The sequence below is a fragment of the Oncorhynchus clarkii genome, chromosome 5 (assembly GCF_045791955.1).
Source record: "Oncorhynchus clarkii lewisi isolate Uvic-CL-2024 chromosome 5, UVic_Ocla_1.0, whole genome shotgun sequence".
NCBI classification, from domain to species: Eukaryota; Metazoa; Chordata; class Actinopteri; order Salmoniformes; family Salmonidae; genus Oncorhynchus; species Oncorhynchus clarkii.
Genome location: NC_092151.1, coordinates 27,698,905 through 27,721,270, shown reverse-complemented (window position 1 = coordinate 27,721,270; position 22,366 = coordinate 27,698,905). Strand labels below are relative to the sequence as shown.

General features: G+C 42.5%; 2 protein-coding genes across 2 annotated transcripts in view; one reads left to right on the top strand and one right to left on the bottom strand.

Annotated features, from left to right (window-relative positions):
• Window positions 1-2,397: 2,397 nt before the first annotated feature.
• LOC139409932 (nodal-related 1) lies at window positions 2,398-4,304 on the top strand. Its single transcript, XM_071155341.1, has 3 exons — window positions 2,398-2,692; window positions 3,227-3,993; window positions 4,152-4,304. The coding sequence occupies exons 1-3, from the start codon at window positions 2,398-2,400 to the stop codon at window positions 4,302-4,304; spliced, it is 1,215 nt and encodes a 404-aa protein (XP_071011442.1).
• Window positions 4,305-10,597: 6,293 nt separating this feature from the next.
• LOC139408594 (ankyrin-1-like) overlaps window positions 10,598-22,366 on the bottom strand; it is an 88,902-nt gene continuing 77,133 nt past the window's right edge. The window contains exons 39-43 of the mRNA XM_071152662.1: window positions 20,753-21,383; window positions 20,365-20,521; window positions 19,900-19,986; window positions 19,643-19,734; window positions 10,598-19,231 (exon numbers count right to left, since the gene is read on the bottom strand). Of these exons, the coding sequence (XP_071008763.1) occupies window positions 19,666-19,734; window positions 19,900-19,986; window positions 20,365-20,521; window positions 20,753-21,383 (944 nt within the window). The 3' untranslated portion in view covers window positions 10,598-19,231; window positions 19,643-19,665. The remainder of the gene's footprint in view (window positions 19,232-19,642; window positions 19,735-19,899; window positions 19,987-20,364; window positions 20,522-20,752; window positions 21,384-22,366) is intronic.

The following is a 22,366-nucleotide window of genomic DNA, read 5'->3' as shown; positions in this document are numbered from 1 at the left end:
AGGTCAGGATTCCATAGCCGCAGGCAGAACAGTTGAAACTGGAACAGTAGCACGACCAGGTGGACTGGGGACAGCAAGGAGTCATCAGGCCAGGTAATCCTGAGGCATGGTCCTAGGGCTCAGGTCCTCCGAGAGAGGGAGAGAGAATTAGAGGGAGCATACTTAAATTCACACAGGACACCGGATAAGATAGGAGAATTACACCAGATATAACAGACTGACTCTAGACCCCCGACACACTATTGCAGCATAGATACTGGAGGCTGAGACAGAAGGGGTCGGGAGACACTGTGGCCCCATCCGATGATACCCTCGAAAGGGCGAACCAGGCAGGATATAACCCTATCCACTTTGCCAATGCACAGCCCCCCCCCAACACTAGAGGGATATGCAGAAAACCACCAACCTACTACCCTGAGACAAGGTTGAGTGTAGCCAACAAAGAGCTCCTCCACCGCACGAGCCCGATTCCAATATGAACTGAACTGTGATTTCAGTTTATGGAGAAAAGAGTGCAAAATTACAGAACATCACACACAGGCTGCAGTAATACACATACAGGCTGTGGCTGACTGCTCATTAGATTGTTGTTGACTCATAGCCACACATTGCCCCCTGCTGGATAGATCCGATAATAGATGGATCAGATGCCACAATCGTTCAGATCAAGGTGTAGTTTACATGTATGCCTGTGTGTGAGGTGGGCCTATGGGTGAAAGAATAGCCTCTCACCATACAACTCACAAAACTGATTTAACATGATTTATTGAGCTCATATTAAGTATCCTTGGCTCGGTCTATACCTGTATCACAATTAGGCCTAGAATTTGTTTTTATTGACCATGAATAATTGTTTTTTATTGTCCACTGAACAGTAGCACATATTGCAGATTGTTGATTTGATCATTGATTAAATATAGTCCAACACAAGATAAACTATAAAAAATATATTTGTAATTTTAATGATTTTTTTTATCAGGACTATATGCCAAACGTTAAGGATAAAACATAATTTTTAAAGGTGACATTATATCCATGAAATGCATACATTTTGAATAAACTAAGTACAAATAAAATGTAGCCTAACCAGCTATTGAATTAATTGTTGTTTTTTCCCAATCAGCGCTGCACAATTAGCATATACCATAGTGTTGTTGCAATTACGTTCTAATTAAAGCTTTTCTATAGGCATAATGATTTATTTATTTTTATGGTCGGCGAGTTCAAGCATCTTTTAAAGATCTTTTGAAAGCACATAAAATTGCAAGCCCGGCCAAATATCATCCAACGTTCTTACACACCTTTTTTCATCAAATAGTTCGCATACTTTGTTGAGTCGTTCTTCAGATTAATCTAAGAAATAAGTAGGCTAGATAGGGTCTATGAAGATTTCTGTGCAGTCAATGTAGATCCCTATAGCCTAGTTGCCTAGCTACCCAGACTCCTTGCTCCGGCCTAACGAATCCCCAAACGAGTGGTAAGGCTAGTAGTACCTCTTCAGAGAGAATCAATCATATAGCCAAATCACATCTAGGCCTATAAAGATAAGCGCCAAGAGATAACCTAACACAATGAGACTAAATAGACCTAGCCTACTAAAATAAATAGACCAATTACATTTTGTTACTCGCATTTCATTGTAACGTGCAAGAAAAACTGAAAGCTACAGTGAAAGTGAGATTATAATGTTGATAACACTGATCAGTCTTATTGTCATGCGAGGACCATACAATTTTATCTGTGATGGGATAAAATAGGTTATAAATACTGTGGTTATAATTAGCCTATCGTATTGTACGCCTACTGTAGGCCATAACTCTGCGCCCTGACATTTTATTTTCGTAAAGAGAAGTTGGGTAAATTGTTGTCAGTTTTCTCGATTTCCTAACTCAGTGAAAAAGAGATTACTTTATTTTATGACGCGTCATCTAAAAAAAAGTGGCATGGAGTGATTAACTCGCGTGTTGTTTAGTCCCCATTAATCAAAGTGCAATGTTCAATTTCTAATCTGTTTAATTTAATGTCGCGGTTCCTTATCAGAGAGATCTCTAATTTACAACACTCAACGCAGAAGTATTCAAGTTTTCACGTTTCCCACTCAAAAGAGCCGTTGGTTTCGATACACAACCACATGGACAGTTTTAACCCTTTGAGCTGTCTGTTCTCCGGCTGATCACGCCGTCACTTCAAAAACCCGTGGCATGACAGAATATGCAAAGAAAGACACGGGGTTGTTATAATAGTTCTTACTCCAGCGGACAGCTGATTTCACCTGAGGTGTTCTCAACTGGACAAACTGGGAGAAGGAGCTCTATCCCACCTGTCTGTCTCAGCACAAGAGCTTTACTGATTTGGATTAACAGGAGAATACTACCTTGGATTAACTAACTTCGAATTATGGAAGGACTCACCCAGGCTATATTTTCTGTGCTTCTGGTGGATTTGTGCTCTGTGGTTGGAGCGGAGAATATCCCTGGGAACCGTGAGGCTTTCTTCCACAGAAGTAGTGGAGGTCACAGGGACCATGTTCATCACTCCAGCAGGTTCCCACTCTACATGATGCAGCTCTACCGGATTCTGCTGGAGGGAGACACATTCAGGGCGCCGCCATCTGTCTGCGCCGCCCCGACCAAGAGTGAGGACATCTCCCGTCTTCACGAATCTGACTCTGTACTCAGTCTGGTAGCCAAAAGTGAGTATCTTTATTTTGCAACACTTTTTAAGCACCAATTCAATTGGGCACACTAATTAAACGCAATGTAATGTTTTAACTATTAGTTCATTATAATAATCGAATTCACTCTCAGTTACATTTATTCAATAAAGAGTGATGTTTAGGCTACTAGAGCGCGTTTTGATTACTTTGCGCCTATGTGCTTCGCAATTTTTTTTAGCATGGGAACCTTATACAATGCGTATTGTGAAGAGCCTCTAGGCTATGGCACTTTAGCGCGTACTAGACCCAGGCTGTCAGAAGTGTGTCAGGAACGGAGCAATACACAATACGACAGTAACAACATTCTACTTTATTAACTGCTCATTGCATGTCAAAAGATGGCGTGTGAAAGCTGTCTGTGGGCAACAATAAAATAATTGACACTATCTGTGATTGATTTAATGAATGGGACAGTCTGATAGTCACAGAGGTGAGAGACATGCTTGCACACTTTCATAATCTGTGTCTGCTGTCTGCTTTGCTCAAATATTTTCTATGTTATCTCTCCAGGTTGTCATCAGAGCGGTGGGAGGTGGTCTGTCACCTTTGATGCATCCTCCATCTCTGCAAGTGACAACATCAAGCGCTCCGAGCTGCGAATCCGTCTGCCTACCTTCTCTGCCTCTGAGCATGTCACTGTGGACTTGTACCACTCCCAGAGTGGCCGCTGCTCCAGCCCGCCATGCCCAGAGAGCCTCTTCCTGGGATGCCTGAGGGCAGAGCCCAGCTCCCTGACTGCCACATCCAACTGGAGGGTGTTCAACGTCACCACCCTGCTCCGCTACTACTGGCTGCACCAGGGAGGCTCTGCACCTGGCCATGAAGAGGGAAGGGAAGTGAGAGAGAAGGGTCTGGAGAGTGTCCTGCACCCCACAGCCGACCGGGTCATGATGGTGGTCTTCTCCAAGCACCAGACAAAGAAGAGGGCCCCCACCCTCATCCGCACCGCTGAACATTCCAAGTACGTCACTCTGGACCGGGAGCGAGCTGGAGCTGGCCCTGCTGTCAGCGTAGAGGGAGGAAAGGGAGCCCGGCGCAGGAAGAGGCACGGGCTTCACCAGAGAGCAGGAGTGGCTGGGGTGGCCCCTGGCATGGCCCACACGGAGGAGAGGAAGGGCCCGCTGTGCAAGAAGGTAGACATGTGGGTGGACTTTGACCAGATAGGCTGGAGCGAGTGGATTCTTTACCCCAAGCGCTATAACGCCTACCGCTGTGAGGGCAGCTGCCCTACCCCAGTGGACGAGACCGTCACCCCCACCAACCATGCTTACATGCAGGTAAGACTACCAACATTACATTATCACTGCTGAAAATGTACATGTTTGAAATAGATTTAAAATAGTGCCATTGATTTGTTTCCCATTACAATATTGTATGATTTCCTGTTTGTGTGTGAGTTCACTTGTACTAACATGTATTTTTCTTCTCTTTCCAGAGTCTACTGAAGCTTCACAGCTCAGACCGGGTCCCGTGCCCGTCCTGTGTGCCCACCCGCCTGGCCCCTCTGTCCATGTTGTATTACGAAAACAGCGAGGTGCTGATGCAGCACTTTCAGGGCATGGTGGTGGACGAGTGTGGCTGCCACTGATCAGCGTGTCTGCCAACATGAGCACCCCATAGGCACTTTCCTTCCCAGAGAACATCACTCTGTACCAGTTTCTGCTTGGCCTACAGGCCTCACAAAGACAGCCGAGGTGCAAATGTGTGTGCTCACTCTGTGAGTGTAGACTCAAAGTTCATGGCTATTCTAGTAGGGCAGCTGCTGCCTTCAGCCATGCTAAACTATATGGATGTGATGGACACTGAAGCAGACTCTGAACACAAGCACTGAAAAGGATCAAGAGAATCACTCAAAAGGATTTTAAACTGAGATCTCCTGACTGCATACATGTATTATGCATAAGGACTCATGATTGAGACAATAGAGACAAATGTCAGTTGCCATTGTCAATGCTGACCCCTAGAGCGCTTTAATTCCACTGTGTGACTTGGTAATCATATGGTTTTAAAAAAAGAGTACATATTCATGCAAGAAGTATTATTTCATAAAGGACTAAATATCTGTAAAATGTCACATGAACCTTTTGTTTAATAAATCCTCAATTTATTTCAGTCTGCATCTATGGTTTTCACAGGACTTGTATTTTTTAACAACATGGGATCTTTTTGAAATCTGCATACTCTTATCTTATTTAATAGTAACACAAAAGGATTGTAAAAAGTATGTTTGTCTCTTATTAGTTCCTCTGGAGAAAAATTATTCTGCAAAATGTAGCCCTAGTTTTACAATCAGCAACGTATTACACGAATACAACTTAACTAAGAACCAGACAAAGAACAAGCCTGAGAACAGTATGCTTACAAAATGCTACTGGAGAAGACTCAAACATATCATTCAAATGTTTCATCTTTAAGACAGGATAATGACTAACAATTAGTAAATAATATTAAATCAATAGAGGAGAGATTGTATGTACATTTTTTCTCATCCTGAGCGATTAGAATTATGACTGCACATAATAATGCAGCACTTCAATAATGCAGTCTTCATTCATTTCAGTATGCTGTGCTGTTTCCAAAAAGACCGTTTAAACATGAGTCCCTCTTTCATTGTCATCCTCAAGGCTGCAGATCCAGCAGATCCATCAAATGGCTATATGTCCATTTCAAATTGAGCATCCTCCCCTGCAAAAACAAGATGAAAGCAAAAACATGATGAAAAGACTCATCACAAATGACACAATATCTCATAAACCTTTGAGCACACACACACACACTCACACCTAACCTTAGACTCTTACCTGCGCTCTTGTCCGCTGGGGGATTGTGGTTGTTGGGAGTCTGTTTGGGGTGGGCTGTGTCAGTCGTAGTGTTGTTTGAGAGGGGTTTGGTTACCCCTGGAATATCAGGAAGACAGGGAGGGGTGCATGTCAGAGGGGAGGTTTGACACTCCAGGAGGAACTTCCGGTCGTAGATGTTTTGTGTACCTGGGTGGGTTTGGTGGAGGTCGATCGACAGTGAGAGAGATCACAAACAGGGTTCTGTGTTTCACGTCATGGCAGCAGTGTACCTGTGAATGTGTTACTGACCCACATTGGATCTCTGTCAGGCTACAACAACCAGTCACCATTTATCTGTTCAGCTTGTGGCCAGATGAGTTAAGTGCCAACATTCCCACAACCTGCTAATGAAAGGGGATTGGTTAGAGACCATGCTCTGAGCTATATTCTTTATATCTGTTGTCTTTCACCTTGAAATAGGGCCTTAAACAAGATACAGAAACTTGTAATGGTTCACAGAGAAAGGTTTTAGCACTTTGAGTGTTTGTTTGGTAGCCAAGTGCTTGACAGTAAGTCAACATATTTCCATAGTGTGTCAATGGCAGTGGAAGAAAATATATAAATAGGATAGAAGTTTAGAGTGATAAACAAGGTGCTAATTAAGCATACATAACATTGCATTACATTTTTTGAAGAAAATGTCTGAAAGGATACATGCTGACACAGATTATAGGCCTACATTATCATTGGCCTATGCCTACTCATGAGGTGATGAAGAAGATCCGAACATAATGTTAAATTAGGCCTATTAATATAATAATGATTATTCTTATAATAACATAGTGTATTTACTATTATTATGATTGAGTTTCACATACCTCAGATCAAATCAAATTGTATTTGTCACATGCGCCAAATACAACAGGTAACACCTTAAATGCTTACTTACAAGCCCTTAACTAAAACTGCAGTTTTGTGAAAAAAGAGTTAAGAAAATATTAAATCAAGTAAAAAATAAATACATTTAAAAAAAAACACTATAAAATTACAATAATGACGCTTTATGCAGGGGGTACCGGTTAAGTGACCATGCATAGATAATAAACAGCGAGTAGCAGCAGTGTAAAAACAAAATGGGTGGGAGGTGGGGGGGGGGGGGGTCAATGCAAATAGTCCGGGTGGCCATTTGATGAATTCTTTAGCAGTATTATGACTTGGTGGTAGAAGGTGTTAAGGAGCCTTTTGGTCCTAGACTTGGTGCTTCGGTACCGATTGCCGTGCGGCAGCAGAGAGAACGGTCTAGGACTTGGGTGACTGGAGTCTTTGAAAATTTTTTGGGCCTTCCTCTGACACCACATAGTATATACTGTAGGTCCTGGATGACAGGAAGCTTGGCCCCAGTGATGGACTGGGCTGTACGCACTACCCTCTGTAGCGCCTTATGGTCTGATGCCGAGCAGTTGCCATACCAGGCAGTGATGCAACCGGTCAGGATGCTCTCGATAGTGCAGCTGTAGAACTTTTTGAGGATCTGGGGACCCATGCCAAATCTTTTCAGTCCCCTGAGGGGGAAAAGGCTTTGTCGTGCCCTCTTCATGACTTTCTTGGTGTGTTTGGACCATGATAGTTTGTTGGTGGTGGACACCACGGAAATTGAAACTCTCGACCTGCTCCACTACAGCCCTGTTGATGTGAAGGGGGGCGTGTTTGGCCCTCTTTTTCCTGTAGTCCACAATCATCTCCTTTGTCTTGCTCACGTTGAGGGAAAGGTTGTTGTCCTGGCACCACACTGCCAGGTCTCTGACCTCCTCCCTATAGGCTGTCTCATTGTTGTCGGTGATGAGGCCTACCACCGCTTTGTCGTCAGCAAACTTATTGATGGTGTTGGAGTCATGCTTGGCCCTGCAGTCGTGGGTGAACAGGGAGCACAATAGAGGACTAAGCACGCACCCCTGAGGGGCCCCCATGTTGAGGATTAGCATGGCAGATGTGCTGTTGCTTACCCTTACCATGTCCAGGATCGAGTTGCAGAGGAAGGTGTTTAGTCCTAGGATTCTTAGTTAGTGATGAGCTTTGTGGGCACTATGGTGTTGAACGCTGAACTGTAGTCAATGAACAGCAATCTCACATAGGCGTTCCTTTTGTCCAGGTGGAAAAGGGCAGTGTGAAGTACGATTGCTTCATCTGTAGATCTGTTGGGTCAGTGTGCAAATTGGAGTGGGTCTAGGGGTCATACTAAAGAGTGTCCTTCCTGGTGTTGTAGAATACTCTTGATGTATTCTTGATGGTGACACTGTGGGTGATAGGGATTCCCCAACTAGTAGTCTGACTCCCAGTACCTGAAGACATTCTTCGAACTATGAAGACAAACTACTAAACCATGCACTTCGTAAACAAGATCAAACTAGGCCTATAGCTGCTGACAGACGGCGAGAAAAATATGCATCTAAATGTCCCCGTTTTTCTTGACATTCAATCGTTTATGATCTGTCATAACTGGTTGCCCTCCACGTGCCCCTAATACCCGAACAGCAAGTGGCGCTCCTCAAAAAAATACTGCCAGGAGTGCCAGCTTTGATTGGCTGAAATACTGGAGATGTGTAAACCAAAGAAGGGAGAGGTTACAGCAAGTTGTAGATTTATTGAATCCTCTAACTGTCACACCCTGATCTGTTTCACCTGTCCTTGTTATTGTCTCCACCCCCTCTAGGTGTCACTTGTTTTCCCCAGTGTATTTATTTGACCATTCTGCCTGCCTTGACCTTGAGCCTGTCTGCCACTCTGTACCTCCTGGACTCTGAACTGGTTTTGACCTTTTGCCTGTCCACGACCATTCTCTTGCCTACACCTTTTTGGATTATTAAACATCTTAGACTCCAACCATCTGCCTCCTGTGTCTGCATCTGGGTCTCGTCTTGTGTCATGATACTGACACCCATGTAGAGGAATATAAAATAGCCTAGATAACTATGTAAACTGGAAAAAGGAAGATATCAATATCCCTGTGGGAGTACATGTATAGCCTATGTAGGGCTATACATAGTCTTTGAAACAAGAATAAGATCCACTCTCTGCCTGATAAATGTTTTGCACCAATGTAATTACCTTTATACCAGTGGAGGCCATCCTTCTAAGTGAATTTCATTTAAAAAAAAATTGTACAACATTTAAAAAGTTATAATTTTTAGATAAAACTATCCTAAATATAATCACTTCACCCAATAATTGATTAAGATACACTATTTTGCAATGAAGGTCTACAGTAGCCTCAACAGCACTCTGTAAGGTAGCACCTGGTGTGGCCAGAGGACAGCTAGCTTCCGTCCTCCTCTGGGTACATTGACTTCGATACAAAACCTAGGAGGCTCATGGTTCTCACCCACTTCCTTTGACTTAATTAACACAGTAATTATGACAACTTCCGGAGGACATCTCCAACTTATTAGAGCTCTTGCAGAACGAACTGACATGTTGTCCACCCAATCAATGGATCAGAGAATGAATCTAGTACTGAAAGCATAAGCTACCTCTAGCTAGCACTGCAGTGCATAACATCTGGTGAGTAGTTAACTGAAAGAGAGAGAAAGACAATAGTTAAGCAGTTCTGGACAAATGAATTTCTTCCTTAATGAAGGAAAAGCAAGAGAGAGATGAGAGGGATTTCATCATGTTTTTCACTTACTTAGCTAGCAAATGCGGCTAGCTAGTTTGGGCCTACTCAAACACCCTGCTCAAATACAGGGATACTATGTTAGCTAGCTGGCTATGACTATCCAACACAACACTGGAACTCTTCTAAGTCAAGGTAAGCTTTTGGTTTGACCAATTTATTGCCACCCGGACCCGCCGGTGTAAGTGCCAAACTGCTTACTGACTGTACACTGTAATGTTACTGCATGATTGTAGCGGATTTACTAACTCGTTAGTTCTATTAGCTATGTTGACTATGACTTTACTTTTAGCTAATATGGTGACAACGATGTAGGCTGTGTGTACCGGTTATAATATGGTTTGGCTTGGAAAGTTTGTTTTCGTCTGGTCACATACAGCTGATGTGTTGTGCATTGATGTCCACAAGCGAAAGGAAAAGGTGAGAGGAGGAGAGCACATAGATGTGAGAAGAAATAAAACGTACCTGCTATGAAAGTGTACTGTGTTTACACAGGATCAGGGGTGTATTCATTCCGCCGATTCTGATGAAAAACGTTTCTGAAATGGAAGTAAATGGAACAAAACGCCTGAAATTGTCTAATAAAAATGCTTGTTTGCAACTGTTGGACTAACGATTACACCCTATATCAGCTAGATGCAGGCAAGAGTGTGCAAGGCGGTATTGAATGTGTCACTATCTGTGCATGTGTCACTGCTTGTCACCTATAATCTTTCTCTTGACCGGTGTGGACCTACGTTGTAAACTTTCATTCATAGGCTAGGTTGTGGCAACCTCATGATGGGTATAAGGAAAATTAGAGTATCATGCAGTAGCCTAAACCTATCACTGTTACATTGAACTGGGTGAATAGAAAATTAATGACAGTCATCCAATATGCTGTAAAAGAAATACGGCCATGCTCATGAAAAAAAGAAATTGTCCTCCCTCATCTTAAACGGCACCACCGCTTTATACTGTACACATGCCCATAGAGTTACATTTCCAAACGTACAACAATTTACATTTGATTCTCAAACACATCAAAGTGTGTAAGACAACACACCAGTTATGTTCACATCTTTCTTTATTCATTTCTGTAAATGGTTGGAGCTGGTGTACATGGTAGATCATCTACACCAGGGATCATCAACTAGGATACAGCCGCGGGCCAATTTTTTCTTGAGCGGATGGTCAAGGAGCCAGAACATATTAAACAATCATTTGTAGACCGCAAATTGACCGCAAGAAGCCCAAACAGATATAACATTTGATTAAAACATAATAATTTCAAACCTTACTTACGTTTGTATATGATCACATATACAGTACCAGTCAAACGTTTGGACACAACTACACATTCCAGGGTTTTTCTTTATTTTTACTATTATTCTACAATGTAGAAAATAGTACAAATAAAGAAAAACCCTTGAATGAGTAGTTGTGTCCAAACGTTTAACTGGTACTCTATCTCTATTATGTGTGGGAATACTTTGGAACATATTTGCAAAATTAAAATCACTTGGAGCTGAATTGCTGGTGTTTCTACACGTTGATGTCCAACAAAAAAAATTCAACGTGTTTGGGCTCAGAAAACTGTGTGTGTGTGGGGGGGAGAAAAGAAGATCACCCGCAGGCCACAAGTTGGGGAACCCTGATCTATACATATCTTCGTGTCAGAATGAATCTGATTGAAACAAAGGTTGTATACATATTCATGTTTTTTTTCCCCTCTCTCCATGACAATAAAAAAGAAAAGTAAACAAGTTGAAATACCCACAAAGCCTCTACAGTCCCCATGATGTGGGCGTTTGCCTATAGTCTAGTTAATATGCTTAAAGAACATCTATAACAACTCTATAAGGGTGCATAGCATTCTAATTCAATATATTTTGTAATATATTTTCATAAAAACATTTTCTGTGCATGTGTGCAGTTGCATTCCTTAGTAGAGAGTAATATGATATTGCGTTAATATTGTCATGTATCCATTCTAAAGGAGTATAGGTGATCTCTATTCTTTGCAACAGTTAACAGTTAACCCTCCCATCAACCTCTTGAACACAGCAAGCACACGCACACGCACACACACAGGTGGAGTCTACAGTTCTCACAGTGCAAAGTGTTGTGGACCGGCTCAGTTTGATATTGGAAATGAAAAAATGAAAAACCTCTAAGCCAACACACAGTTACCCTTAATCTGAGACTCAGCAAACATGCTGATCATCAATTTTAAATACATTTCAGACTGTGGTCTCTATATTTCATCCATATCTGTTCTCAGTGTCTTGTTGTGGAAAATCTGATTGATACATTGATTGACTTATCCATTGCTGATTGAGAGTTTCACTTGTATTCATCATCAGCCTATTCAGACCCAAAGCAGCAACATAAGTCAATCATCTCCACTGCTGTTTAAACAGAAAAATGACCTGGAGAGTGGAGGCTCACCTGTAACCCATCTCACACACACACACACACACACACACACACACACACACACACACGGGATCCTGCTAGAACTGAAACCTGAGTTGAATAAGAGTGAACGATAAGTTATATCTGATATATGTGGCATAACAGATAAGGTTTCAATGTGCACTGATTGGCAGGTCTGTGATGTGTTACTAATCTATTCACTCAGTCATTCATGTGACAAAAAAATAACTGTACTATGAAGCAACGATCAATTATATAAATAATGATAGTAAAATGCCTTTGAGCACCTTAAATGAAATGTTGGGCAAAACTGCGAACTCGACAACATCATTCATTAAATCAGATGGCTCATGCATCACAAAAGCCACTGATATCGCCAACTACTTTAATGATTTTTTCATTGGCAAGATTAGCAAACTTAAGCCTGACATGCCAAAAACTAATTCTGAACCTACACATCCATGCATAACTGACCAAGCATTGTAATTTTGAATTCCGTAAAGTGAATGTGGAAGAGGTGAAAACATTATTTTTGTCTATCAACAATGACAAGCTACCTGGGTCTGACAAAATTGGATGGACAATTACTGAGGATGATAGTGGACGACATTGCTACTCCTATTTTCCATCTCTTCAATCTAAGCCAACAAAAAAGTGAAGAAAAAGTAATTCCGCTACCCAAGAATAGCAAAGCACCCTTTAATGGCTCAAATAGCCGACCAATCAGCCTATTACCGACCCTTTGTAAACTTTTGAAAAAAATAGTGTTTGACCAGATACAATGCTATTTCACAGTAACAACATATTTTCAGCATGCTTATAGAGAAGGGCATAAGGGCATTCAACATGTACGACACTTACACAAATGTCGCTATCAACAAGGCAGGTTCTACAGGCTACAGTTTTGTCGCACCTGGACTACTGTCCAGTCGTGTGGTCAGGTGCCACAAAGAGGGACATGCCACCAGAGGCAGAACAGACTATGGGAGGTGAACAGTACTACATAGTGTCAGTCCTACATGGAACTCTATTCTACAAGTAACTCGTGCATGCAGTAAAATCTGATAAAAAAAATGAAAACTGGAACAGCAGGGACTGTGAAGAGACACACACACATAACATATGCACTATACACACATGTACACATTGATTTTGTGTTGAAGATATGTGGTAGTACAATAGTGGCCTGAGGGCACACACTTAATGTGTTGAGAAATATGTTGTGAAATGTAATGTAATAATATTAATTGTATATAACTGCCTTCATTTTGCTGGACTCCAGGAAGAGTAGCTGCTACCTTGGCAGCAGCTAATGGGGATCCATAATAAATAGAAATACCAAATTCAGTGTATTTTTTTACTCCAGTTACAGTGGTTATGATACATATTATATTTTTCTCCGTAAATGAGTGCTACCACGAGATATTCATTCCCAAGATGCAATGGATGAAGTTAGCATATCCTGGATAATATCTGCTACGTTAAGTGCTGGACCAAACCATTTTCTGATTCAGAGGGGTTGGGTTAAATGCGGAAGACACATTTCAATTGAATGCATTCAGTTGTACAACTGACTTGGTATCCCCCTTTCCTTTTCCTTTCCCATTTCCTAAAGTATTCCCCTTTCCCCCCATACAACCGTTATGTAGTCTGTGATACCTCTTTACAACACCAGGTGGGAGTGCCACCACACTAGTACATCAACATCAATGCAACTAAGGAGATACCATTGTTGAATGACATTGGTGAATACATTGAAAGGATCACATTTGTGAGGGGAAAACCATTTGCATACAGTCTTGGATTGTACCTTTTGTATACATGCAAGAGAGAGAAATGCTTTTAATGCTACCATAATGTGCATATACAGAACACCCACCCAACCACCATATGCATACTGTATATACAGTACCAGTCAAAAGTTTGGACACACCTACTCATTCAATGGTTTCCTATTTATTTTTTTATTTCTCTTTATTGTAGAATAATAGACATCAAAACTATGAAATAACACTTTGGAATCATGTAGTAACCAAAAAATAAAAGTAGCCACCCTTTGACTTGATGACAGCTTTGCACACCCTTGACATTCTCTGAACCAGCTTCATGAGGTAGTCACCTGGAATGCATTTCAATTAACAAGTGCACCTTGTTAAAAGTTAATTTGTGAAATGTCTTTCCTTCTTAATGCATTTGAGTCAATCCGTTGTGTTGTGACAAGATAGGGGTGGTATACAGAAGATAGCCCTATTTGGTAAAAGACCAAGTCCATATTATGGCAAGAACAGCTCAAATAAGCAAAGAGAAACGACAGTCCATTGTTACTTTAAGACATGAAGGGCAGTCAATTCGGAAAATCTGAAGAACTTCAAGTGCAGTCGCAAAAACCATCAAGCGCTATGATGAATCTGACTCTCATGAGGACCGCCAGAGGAAAGGAAGACCCAGAGTTACCTCTGCTGCAGAGGACATGTTCATTAGAGTTACCATTCTCAGAAATTGCAGCCCAAATAAATGCTTCACAGAGTTCAAGTAACAGACACATCTCAACATCTACTGTTCAAAGGAGACTGTGTGAATCAGGCCTTCATGGTCAAATTGCTGCAAAGAAACCACTACTAAAAGGGAACCAATAAGAAGAAGAGACTTGCTTGGGCCAAGAAACACGAGCAATGGACATTAGACCGGTGGAAATCTGTCCTTTGGTCTGATTAGTCTAAATTTGAGATTTTTGGTTCCAACCGTCGTGTTTTTGTTAGAAGCAGAGTAGGTTAACAGATGATCTCCGCGTGTGTAGTTCCCACCATGAAGCATGGAGGAGGAGGTGTGATGGTGCTTTGCTGGTGACACTGTCTGAGATTGATTTGGAATTCAAAGCACACTTAACCAGCATGGCTACCACAGCATTCTGCAGCAATATGCCATCCCATCTGGTTACTGTTAGTGGGACTATCATTTTTTTTAAACAGAACAAGGACCCAGCACACCTCCAGGCTGTGTAAGGGCTATTTGACCAAGAAGGAGAGGGATATAGTGCTGCATCAGATTACCTGGCCTCCACAATCAGCTGGGTTGAGTTGGACCGCAGTGTGAAGGAAAACCAGCCAACAAGTGCTCAGCATATGTGGGAACTCCTTCAAGACTGTTGGAAAAGCATTCCAGGTGAAGCAGGTTGAGAGAATGCCAAGAGTGTGCAAAGCTTTCATCAACCAAAGGGTGGCTACTTTGAAGAATGTAGAATCAAAAATATATTTTTATTTGTTGAACACTCTGGTTACTACATGATTCTATATGTGTTATTTCATAGTTTTGACGTCTTCACTATTATTCTACAATGTAAAAACTAGTACAAATAAAGAAAAACCCTTGAATGAGTAGGCATGTTCAAAATGACTGGTACACACACACACACACACACACACAGTATACTGTATATACAGTTGAAGTCGGAAGTTTACATACACCTTAGACAAATACAATTAAACTCAGTTTTCACAGTTCCTGACATTTAATCCTATCAAAATACCCTGTCTTAGGTCAGTTAGGATCACCACTTTATTTTAAGAATGTGAAATGTCAGAATATTAGTAGAGAGAATGATTTATTTCAGGTTTAATTTCTTTCATCGCATTCCCAGTGGGTCAGAAGTTTACATACACTCAATTAGTATTTGGTACCATTGCCTTTACATTTTTTAACTTGGGTCAAATGTTTCGGGTAGCCTTCCACTAGCTTCCCACAATGAGTTGGGTGAATTTTGGCCCATTCCTCCTGACAGAGCTGGTGTAACTGAGTCAGGTGTGTAGGCCTCCTTGCTCACACACGCTTTTTTAGTTCTGCCCACAAATTTTCTATAAGATTGAGGTCAGGGCTTTGTGATGGCCACTTCAATACCTTGACTTGTGTCCTTAACTTTTCTAGGGTAAGGGGCAGCATTCTGAATTTTGGATGAAAAGCATGCCCAAATTAAACTGCCTGCTACTCGGGCCCAGAAGATACGATATGCATATAGATTTGGATAGAAAACACTCTAGAGTTTCCAAAACTGTTAAAATAGCGTCTGTGAGTATAACAGAACTGATTTGGCAGGCAAAAGCCTGAGAAAAATCCATTCAGGAAGTAGGTTTTTTTGTTGGTTTTGTAGTTTTCTATTCAATGCCATTACAGTATCCATTGACTTAGGACTCAAATTGCAGTTCCTATGCCTTCCACTAGATGTCAACAGTCTTTAGAAATTGTTTCAGGCTTGTATTCTGAAAAATGAGGGAGTAAGAACAGTCTGAATGAGTGGACCCTGCCGTGTCACAGAGCTTTTTCATGCGCGCTACCAGAGAGAGTGCCTTTCTTGTTTACCTTTTATATTGCCAACGTTATTGTCCGGTTGAAATATTATCGATTATTTAGGCCAAAAACCACCTGAGGATTGAATATAAACATCGTTTGACATGTTTCTATGAACTTTACGGATACAATTTGGATTTTTTTGTCTACCTGTTTTGACTGCATTTGAGCCTGTGGATTACTGAAGAAAATGTGTGAATAAAACGGTTTTTGGATATAAAGAGACTTTATCGAACAAAAGGAACATTTATTGAGTAAATGAATGTCTTCTGAGTGCAACCATATGAAGATCATCAAAGGTAAGGGATTCATTTTATCTCTATTTCTGACTTGTGTAACTCTTCTACTTGGCTGGTTACTGTTTGTAATGATTTGTCTGCTGGGCTATGTTCTCAAATAATCGTAAGGTATGCTTTCGCCGTAAAGCATTTTAAAAATCTGACACCGTGGTTGGATTCACAAGAAGTTAATCTTTAAACCTATGTAAAATATGTTTTGTTTTCTGAATTTTTATAATGAGTATTTCTGTATTTGAATTTGGCGCTCTGCAATCTCACTGGGTGTTGGCCAGGTGGGACGCACATACCCTAGAGAGGTTAAGCCATTTTGCCACAACTTTGGAAGTATGCTTGGTCTCATTGTCCATTTGGAAGACCCATTTGAGGCCAAGCTTTAACTTCCTGACTGATGTCTTGAGATGTTGCTTCAATGTATCCACATAATTATCCTCCCTCATGATGCCATCTATTTTGTGAAGTGCACCAGTCCCTCCTGCAGCAAAGCACCCCCACAACATGATGCTGCCACCCCCTTGCTTCACGGTTGGGATGGTGTTCTTAGGTTTACAAGCCTCCCCCTTTTTCCTCCAAACATAACAATGGTCTGTTCTATTTTTGTTTCATCAGACCAGAGGACATTTCTCAAAAAGTACGATCTTTGTCCCCATGTGCAGTTGCAAACTGTAGTCTGGCTTTTTTTATGGCGGTTTTGGAGCAGTGGCTTCTTCCTTGTTGAGCGGCTTTTCAGGTTATGTTGATATAGGACTCGTTTTACTGTGGATATAGATACTTTTGTACCTGTTTCCTCCAGCATCTTCACAAGGTCCTTTGCTGTTGTTCTGGGATTGATTTGCACTTTTTGCGCCAAAGTACGTTCATCTCTAGCAGACAGAACGTGTCTCCTTCCTGAGTGGTGTGACGGCTGCGTGGTTCCATGGTGTTTATATTTGCGTACTATTGTTTGTAGAAATGGACATGGTACCTTCAGATGTTTGGAAATTGCTCCCAAGGATGAACCAGACTTGTGGAGGTCTACAATTTGTTTTCTGAGGTTTTGGCTGATTTCTTTCGATTTTCCCATGATGTCAAGCAAAGAGGCATTGAGTTTGAAGGTAGGCCTTGAAATACATCCACAGGTACACCTCCAATTGACTCAAATGACGATAATTAGCCTATCAGAAGCTTCTAAAGCCATGACATAGTTTTCTGGAATTTTCTAAGCTGTTTAAAGGCACAGTCAACTTAGTGTATGTACATTTCTGGCCCACTGGAATTGTGATACATTGAATTATAAGTGAAATAATCTACAAGAAATGTGTGGAGTGGTTGAAAAACAAGTTAATGATTCCAACCTAAGTGTATGTAAACTTCCGACTTCAACTGTATATATCCCTCTGTGTTCTCCTTGTCGGATATTATTGCTGTGGCAGACACCAAAGTACATCAGCTGAGCCTGACCTGGCTTCTCATAACAACTAGGGCACAATAGATCAATTACTGTATGTGCATGTGTGTATTAGTGATATGTGCGAGTGTGTATAATGGTTATGTGTGTGTTTGTATGTATGCATGTATGAGGTGTGTGTGTGTGTAAGTTCACAGTACAAGGTACATGGGCTCAGGGGTCAGTGTTAAGTTGGGCGGTCACAGTGCTATCTGTCAGTATGTCCTTACTTGATTAGCTACGCCAGTCTCTAGAATCTCATCTAAACTTCCACATATACTTCCATCTCGTTCCCATAAATATGATTATCCACACTGTTCATTATGCCCCTATCTTCTTCACCCCCTAAAACCGAAAGCACAATCTAATGTGAACCATAAAATAACGAAGCCATGAGGTGCTACAGCCAAAGCAAACAGAGAGGATGAGAGAAAAAGAGAGAGAGAGAGCAAAGGTTGAAGCTGATAGGCTAGAGACATAAGTTGGAGCTACAGGAGTTGATGGAGAGGAGTGTGGTGTCAACGTATCGGAGGTGAGGGTGGTATGAGGGGAAGGGCACATCATGCTACTGTAAATCAGGGATGTGTTGGGTAAGTATCTTAGAGTCCACTGGCTGTCACACAATGCTATCAATCAACTAACCATATCTGAAGAAAAAAAACTTTGTCTGCGTAAAACAGGGGGAGAAAGTGATTCCCTATCAAAGTTAGACAAAATGGAACTGGGGTTGACAACACTAAAGAAACACAAGAAGCGCATTCACAAAGGAACGACGGCACAAGCAGACAGACGCTCACGAGCAGGGGAGAACAGTGGTTTTCTCATTCCCACACTGAGCACGCCGTGACATCACAGGAGCACCGACCAACCAGGACAATTCTCAGTGCCAAGCCTGAAGCGAGAGAACACGAGCAGTAAAGGTACACACACAGACACACATCCACAAAGCATAGAGAATATATCACATAGAATAACAGGGAAATAGGGTCCAAGTGAATGAAGCATTGGTAGGCTCAGCATTGGCTTCGCTGTATCGTACCAATCAGTTTTGGGAAAAAAAGACTTCACTTTTTTGGCTGTAGTGTTACCAGACTCAACTTGCTTACACAAACCACTCCCTTTTGGGGGAAAAGGTATCCTTAAACTCACCCCTGACCCAGTCCTGGGTCGGCCGTGTACCTTGTACCCCTTCAGTTTGTAGATAATGACAGTTCAAAGGTCATGCACCATCAGTCAATCATGCGGTTACAGTTGACAGGAAGCACTTTTTTGTTGCATTTTTTTGGGGGTGGATTTTGTCATGTTTTTCATAGAAAAAAAATCATGCTCTACTCTAGTTTAGTATCTTTTTCTTTAAAAAATGTTTACAAAACTACAAGTAGATCTCTGTCTCTTTTCCTCTTGCTGTGGAACTCCAGGGTCGTTCTGCAGATGATTTTGTGTTTGTATTTGTGGTTTGCAGATCTTAGTCTTTCTATCAGTCTTCATTCCCTCTTCTCTCCTCTCCTCTCAATCTTTTCCTCATTTCCCTCTGTTACCTGACTTTGTGTTTGTGGAGGATAGTTTGGCAGTGGATGTCGGGTCCTAGGGGACAGGAAAAAAAACAGAATTCAGTAAAAAGGGAATTGTTTTTTAAACTACTACAATCTCGTCACATTTAAAGAGATGGACAGAGGTATCCAGACAAGATGATGAAGTAACAAGTAACTGATGAAATAAAAAATGAACAACACCTAAAGATAACAAGTGATGTATTCTCATTCAGAAGTGGTGGAATATTATGTACACATACATGCTCTAATGAGAGCTGTCGGACAAAGATTCTTTCATCTTTCACTTTGTAACAGTATTTCAAAAGAGTAGTGTGCAGGGGTTGTCATTTACATTAGCCAGTTTAACTTCAACCCTCTCTGGTTGACCAGGGTCTGATGGACACTTCTAAAAGCATCTATCCAAGCACTGGAATATATACATGAGAGCTTATGTGTTCTGTACCTTGAGGACTGGGTATGTGTGTTTCAGTGTTTTACTCTCCGCAGACTGGTGCGCTTCACTGACTGAGCACCCTTCCTCACATCCACCCCCACCTACAGTACAGCAGGGAGGGAGAAAATACACAGAGGAGTTAACACTGATCTGTGTGATGTGTATTTGCAAGCATGTGTGTTTCTGTATGTATGTTTGTATGTGTCTATTTGTGAGTGTGTGAATCTACTTGTTGGAAATAGTTGTGCAGAAGAAGACAAACCAACATTTCTAGCGACGACTTTTCCATGTTCGTCCACAAACTGCTCCTCAGCCAGAAACTCAACAGCACAGTCCTCTTTATCAACATGAATCTGTGTCAAAACATCAGGATATAGCACATTAAATTACCAAAAGGCATTAGGACACAGGTTTACAAACCACGCAACACAACTTTATCCTATTAACCCTATTTCAGGTCATGATGTAGCATAACATCATCAAAATATTGATGGTTGGAATTTTGATGATTGAAACCAAATTAAAAGATTGTCCTATCTATCGCAGGCATGGACAGGAAGTCCCTTCTCCAGGCACAGGAAGCAGCAGGTGGTCAGTCGGCGTGACAACCTGACCTGGCCCCGCCTCCACTCATGCTCCCAGGCCCCGCCTCCTGATGATAGTAGCCCAGCCCCTTGTCAAAGGGCTGCGTGCCAAACAGTTGCCTGCACAGCATGCCCCATGTCACACACCGGCGTTAAGATAGCCTCCTGGGCTTCGCGTGACCCTGGTAACAATATCAGCGTCTCCACACTCTGCCGGGGCAGCCTGGGTGTCTGCAACCCCGCCCAGCCATGCAGGGAGTCCTTGTCGGGTAGGTATGGCTGGAATGCACTTCCTCCCAACACCCTGAGAGAGAGGGGGAGACAGGGACAGAGAGACGGAGTGGACAGAGGAGCAGAGTCAGAGTGACAGAGACAGAGGTGCGAGTAGGAAAGAGAACAAGACAGACAGACAAAATACACGAAAAAAGAATGCCATAATGTATTCATGGAATTGAGTATTGAGTATGGATTCAGTACACACATAGAGAGCAGGACTGTCTGACTAGACCAGTCTGAACCCCTGACTGAGTCTCACCTGTTGTCTCCGTTGTGCTCCATGGTTCGGCTCAGTCCTGACATCTCACACAGCTGGGCATAGACCTGCTGTCCTGAAACAACAGAAAGCCCTTCCTCTGAACTCTGCCCTACTCCTCCTCCTCCTCCAGTCACACTGCTGCCCGCCACTGATGCTGCTACCTCCACCCTCCTGCCCTCCGACCTCTGACCTCCCAGCTGGCCATTCAGGTTGACCTTTGGCACCGCACCACTGGCCCTCACCCTGTCCCTGTCTGCTGGCTCCTGCCGCACCTCTTCTACCTCCCCTTCCTCTTCCTCCTCCAGCCCCATGATGGAGCCACTGGCCCAGCTTGCCCCACTGCTGGGGCGCCCCAGGCTGAAGGGAAGGGTCAGGGTGGCCCCCTCTGAGTCATCAGCCCGGCTGCTGCCATCCAGGGATGAGTCCTCCACTGGGACCAGGGAGGGGCTGACCCCCGAGGGCCACACCTGCACGTCAGACATTTCCATCAGGATGTCTTCTTCGGTGGTGGCGATTGGGGCACACTCCAGGCCGGAGACCTCCTGCCAGTAGGGCTCAGCACCCAGTGGAGAGGGCAGGCTGTACTGCAAGGAGGCCGGGGAGAGCAGCTCCTCCTGCACCAGCCCGTAACCTGGGAGGGAGGCGAGATAAAGAGAGAGGGAGACTAACACAACGCAGGCACAGGGATGGGGGAGTTAGGGGAGGGGAGAGGTGGATTAGACATGGATGGGGGAGTAGTGGGTCTGTTTCTCTGCCCCATAGGAAACAGTGGGGCTCAGTCCTGTGTCACAATATGCTGGGTAAGAGAAAGTGACTAGATTTGTTTTCACTACTTCCAGTTCTAAGGAGGCACACACACTGACTGGCACCTTCTTGGAATCAGTAGTAGTGAAACAATTGTCTCACGTTCCATGAAAAACAGTGATTTTGCAGACCACTGATCTAGTGATATGTCAGTGGTTCTAATGGAGGCTGCATGGAAGGAAGCAGTTTTACAGTATTGTGACATATGACAGGATTTTCACCCTGAGAGCAGCAGGTGTTATATAGGGAATACAGGCTTAGACATGGAGTCTTATTTGTTGTCTGTCCATTGTCTGTGGGAAAGGGGTGAAGTGGTAGGTTTTCTTAATAAGTAAGAATGTGGAATGGCAGTTGAAACTGTCATCCAAGATATTAAGAGAGAGCAGGTGAGTGGGGTGTTTGGGGTATGTTGGGTTGGCACGATAATCAATACTACCAAATTATCACGATACGCATGTTCAATGATACCTGTGATATTGAATTTAATTGTGTCCATGTTTATCGCAATATCATTTTCATTGTTCTCAATTAGTTATTAGCAACAACATTTAGATTTAAACACATTCACCTTCCTGATAGGCTCCAATTTCTATTATTGTGATAAAAACATTTTATTGTGATACTATAATCATTGAGATTCAAATTCCATTATCGTTCCAAACCTAATCACAAGTGAGAGGGTCAGGCAGCTGCTGGGAAAATGACAAGTTACTTGCACTTGAACTCACCTTCACACACACATATGCACAAGTGCACACACACACACAGGCACACATACAAATACGTCTGTCTGTCTGTCTGTCTGTCTGT